The sequence below is a fragment of the Ooceraea biroi genome, chromosome 9 (assembly GCF_003672135.1).
Source record: "Ooceraea biroi isolate clonal line C1 chromosome 9, Obir_v5.4, whole genome shotgun sequence".
NCBI lineage: Eukaryota > Metazoa > Arthropoda > Insecta > Hymenoptera > Formicidae > Ooceraea > Ooceraea biroi.
This window is the reverse complement of record NC_039514.1, coordinates 13,027,970-13,033,126: the sequence shown is the minus strand read 5'-3', so window position 1 is coordinate 13,033,126 and position 5,157 is coordinate 13,027,970. Positions and strand designations below refer to the sequence as shown.

Here is a 5,157-nt window from a genome sequence, read left to right as displayed (position 1 = left end):
AAATTTCGTGCACGCATGACGGCCTGCGGTTGGCACGTCCCGATCGGCCCAAGTGCAGCAATCAGTTTCTATCGCATCAGACACCTATACTTATATATCCGTGCGGATACGCGTGAAACACACGCTCGCGTTATATTCATTCCGAGCATGTAACAGGACGTCACGCAGCCGAGTTCCGCAATTTCCTGCGTGACGTTTACGACTCCCAAATCGCTCTTTAATGTTTCATTCGTGATTTGTGAAGAAGTGCGCATGACTCATAAATCTCACTGCACTTATATTTGATGTACGAAAGGAGCTGGATGATGGAGTTTTCTGGAAAATTTTGAAAGATCAGATATTTGGAAGATAAAGATTTTATTAATAAACATTTTACAACATTGCTCAAAAAAGTTTATATACACAATGCGATTCCAGATCGAATTATTTATACAAATATAAAAGCCGCTTTATTTGCAATATCATACAGTCGCGTCAATTATAAATTAATATTTACGTATGGTACATTTATACAAATATCATAAAGCTTTTTAGCAAACAATCTACGTATATGCAAAATAGACGTCTCAAACGATGTACCTAAAAATTAAAATATATACGACTAATTGTGAAAGACGTATTTTCAGATATTCGCCAAATTAAAATTGTTCATCGATTATTTTGATCTTGATATGCTTTGGACAAACTTTCTGTTACATATTTTGGACATTTCTTTCCATACATATACGCACAATTTGAAACTGTATAATAGATTAAGCATTGTTATTCAGCCAGTCTGTTTCAAATTATTTCCCCCTGCGATTTGGAAATTCTTCTGATTCTTATTAGACAGTTTGCAAGTTTAAGTAAGAAGCCACAAATATCCGAAGTATTTTATTAATGTTCTCCGTGGTTTTCATGTCGATATTGTGCCGATTGTCGCCTGATTTGTGCCAGAACGGTGGGAATGGACTCGGTATTATGTGCAGAATGGGCACATCTATATCAAAAAGGAAACAGAAAATTATATGAGATACGTATAAAATGTGTAATCTTTGTACACCACGCATAATTCAATACTCACTTTTTCTCAGAAAGGGAATGTGGTCGTCCTCGATATGTGCTTCAAATGAATATGGTTGAAAATACCTCTGTTCCGGCTTGTTATACGAATACGATTCTAATTTTCTTGTTTGAGCTAATTTCTTCTCTATAGAAACTAGCAAAGAATACCATTTCTCGGTATTTTTGAAATAATTATAGAAAGTGGGATCGGGTGCACCTAATAGGTCGAGAAGGACCAGTATATCCTATAACAAAAAGTCGTGCAGACAACGAATAAGTATTACAGCAATTACAAACACACTGTGAATAGTTTCGATAAGGGTATCAATATAAAAGAAAACTTTATTGTATTCCTTGTAATAAATTCAGATCTCTTTAAATGGTATGTATTAATTTACATCTTACTTCTATTGTATGTTATATGTTAGTCCTTGTAATAAATTACATGAGGCAATGAGATAGTACATACCATTCTGTCCAACTCGGAGAAATGGTTTCCTCTACCATAAGCAGTTTTTTTACTGTGCCAGGCACTGGCTAAATGTTTGGCGCCGTAAATGGAATCATTTGGACCCCATTCCTCGAACGCCTCTTCTCCATCAAAGAAGATCAACATCAAGCTGACATCTTGCTAGAAAAATACAGATGTATTCTCACCAGGATTCCGCATGCGAGCCATTAATCTCGTAATATACATGACTTACCTGTCTATCCAAATACTTGTCCATAACAGTAGCCAAATTGATCATCTGAGCGCATGGTACAGCGCTGTCCGTAGCTCCGATAAAGTCCCTTTCCCTTGTATACTTTGAGTCATAATGACAAGCCAGCGCCAGGTATCTCTTTGCATTGGGATTCAATTTCGCTATTACATTCTCAAACTGCAATCTGCCAAATACAGGTGTGTCAGCTTGGAACAAATCCGACTCTACCGTCCAGCCCAGACTTCTCATCGATTCCTTGATGTACTGAAAAAGCAACCAACACTCTTAGTTTTCAGGTTAAAATTTATTAAATTTAATTTTGCATTATTCTTGCTCAAAGTGGAAATAAATGTGTTGAAACTTGTAAATGTCACAATTTCAGATGTATTACACGAGAGAAACGCTAGATCTAGCGAAAGAGATTGATGGTCTTTCGAAATGAAGAGTCGAAATGTGGAAATCCTCGCGCGAAGCGCCGCTTCCTCCTGCTCGCTCCTTACCTCTCTGACGTGCGCGTGCTCGAGTGTCCCCACGATCCTCACAATGCATATGTTGTCCAAGATCTCATTCATGTGAGTGACATTCGTGAGGCCGGACAACGTGGCGATCTGTTCATTCGTGAACGAGCCGGGCCTGTGATGGTACTGGAATTATCACGTAACACTCGTTAGAGCGGCGTCGATCGGCTGATAAAGCATGACAATAAACTAAAGAAAGAGAGAGAAGACAAATGCTAAATGCCATGACGAACGGTGAAAATGATTAGGAAGAACTTCCTCTTCTACGGAATATAAATGAACGTAACGATCCAAAGATGCCATGTTTATAGTCTTACATACTTTCTCCCTCGTGAAAGGTATCTCAACTGGGCTGCCACTCTGCTCGGCCGCGCATGGCGACTCAATGACAGCCAGCAAAATGTACAGCGCGACCCCGAACGCACCCATGCTTCGAGACAGCCGCGCGTCGACTGGACATGTCACGAAGCACATCATGCAAACCATCGCGCGGAAGAACGCGATGATACGTCCTCGTGGAAGCGCAATTGGCTTGTTCAATCGTACATCGCTCTCAAATGTCAAAGCACCGACTGCTAATATCATCTGCCTTTGATAGCAGAAGCGAAAGTTGCGTTGGCCATTCTGATGTATCAAGTAGAGCCTCGACGATTGAACAATGTCGACATAGCCGATTGTCGGTATAACATCGGGGTATTGATCGGGGTAAAATACCTATATAGAGTTGTATTAGAATTTGTTATTAAAGTGTTAAAACTGATTTGATGTTGAAAAAATAATTAATTAGTGACTTATGGACTCAAAATGGTTTTTGGTTCTTCTTAAAGTTTGAGAGAAATTAGCATTGAGATTATTATATATAAATTATTATTTATAAATTATTATATTTCATCGTGCCAGAGAAAGCTCGAAGGATAGGGTTTGAAAGAACTAATTAATTAATGCTTAATCATATTAACCACAGAATAAAAAGACTGTTTATGGCCAAAGAAATTATTTCTGTGAATTGGATAGGGCAATATATATCGTATTGTTTGCAGCGTAATTATATTTCCACGTGTAGCTAACGAACGGTATAATCGAACAACGCAAACTAGATTGTACGAGATGAGAATTAAAATTGAATTATGATTGCGCATGAAATTTTAATCAATTTTTGTTGGAATTCAATCAGTGTGATTAAAACCACTTATTGATCAAGCATTAACAACGTCTCCGTCACCGTATAAACCATATCGTTGAGAACTTTTTAACGTTCATACTCATAAATCGTCAATTTATAATTCTAACGGTATAAATCAAGATTCATAGTTTTTCTCTTCCGGTAGTTTGGCATTTCGCGGTTGACATGCGACAAAAATTCTATTCCGTGTTACGTTCGGCAAAATTGTTTCCTGCTTTTAGAACCTCGATGATTATGATTTCGTTTTACTCGCAATTAATTCGAGGAACTCGTAATAAAGTGGCAATTGCTAGTTCCGCAAGATGTTTTTTTTTCTTACACGCTATTATAGCTAATTATTGGGTTGTTCGGAAAGTAATTTCGTTTTTCACAAAGCGATGTCGTTAGTCGCGTTCCTCGATACTTAACCTTACTCTAAGCGGCAAATTCGTTTTATATTTTGACAACTGACATTTCAGACGTCATTTAGTATCTTATTGTGTTGCGATCTGTCAAGTAATTGTTTTTTGGCATCACATCAAACATGGAAAATCAAAGTGAGCATTTTCATAATATTTTACTTTTTTACTACCGAAAGGGTAAAAATGCAGTGCAAGCGAGAAAAAAATTGTCTGCCGTGTACGGAGAAGACGTATTGAGTGAACGTCAGTATCAGAATTGGTTTTCGAAATTTCGTACTGGAAATTTCGATTTGAAAGATGCACCATGTTCAGGTCGGCCAATTAAAGCTAATGACGAGAAAATAAAGGCTCTGGTGGATGCAAACCGTCGCATAACAACACGCGAAATTGCTGAAAAGTTAAATTTATCGAATTCGACCGTTTACGATTATTTGAAACGCCTTGGATTCGTTTCAAAGCTCGATATTTGGGTTCCACACAATTTAAAGGAAATTGACTTGATTCGACGCATTACCATCTGCGATTCATTGTTGAAACGTGAAGAAAATGAACCATTTTTGAAGCGAATCATAACTGGAGATGAAAAATGGATTGTTTACAACAATGTTAAGCGAAAACGATCATGGTCCAGGCAAGATGAACCTGCTCAATCGACATCCAAGGCAGATATTCATCAAAAGAAGATCATGCTTTCTGTATGGTGGGATTGGAAGGGAATCGTATTTTTCGAGCTACTACCAAGCAACCAGACGATTGATTCGAAAGTGTATTGTCGTCAGCTGGATGAATTGGATGCTGCCATCAAGCAGAAGCGACCAGAATTGGCGAATAGGAAAGGTGTCGTATTCCATCACGACAATGCCAGACCACACACAAGTTTGGTCACTCGCCAGAAGCTTTTACAGCTTGGATGGGATGTGCTACCACACCCACCATACTCTCCTGATCTGGCACCATCCGATTACCATTTGTTCCGGTCTCTACAAAATTCTTTGAACAATGTAAACTTCGATTCAAATGAAGGCGTTAAAAATCACTTGCTTCAATTTTTTGTCAATAAGGAGAAGGACTTCTATGAGCATGGAATCTTAAAGTTGCCAGAAAGATGACGAAAGGTAGTGGAACAAAATGGCCAATACATCACTGAATAAAATTTTTTCTAAATATGAAAAAACCGCCTTTCACTTTTCCTTGAAAAAACGAAATAACTTTCCGAACAACCCAATATAATATATATGTAACAATATCTGAATATGACACAAAAGGATTAAAACATTTTAGGTGGAAGATAATAATTTGAATGCCAG

General features: G+C 37.9%; 1 protein-coding gene across 1 annotated transcript; it reads right to left on the bottom strand.

Moving 5' to 3' along the window:
- Positions 1-343: 343 nt before the first annotated feature.
- Positions 344-2,975, bottom strand: LOC105277359 (glutaminyl-peptide cyclotransferase-like). The gene is made up of 6 exons (XM_011335648.3): positions 2,588-2,975; positions 2,249-2,392; positions 1,749-2,012; positions 1,514-1,675; positions 1,064-1,289; positions 344-979 (listed from the first exon to the last, which is right to left on the bottom strand). The coding sequence occupies exons 1-6, from the start codon at positions 2,849-2,851 to the stop codon at positions 825-827; spliced, it is 1,215 nt and encodes a 404-aa protein (XP_011333950.1). The 5' UTR covers positions 2,852-2,975; the 3' UTR covers positions 344-824.
- Between the last annotated feature and the right edge of the window lie 2,182 nt (positions 2,976-5,157).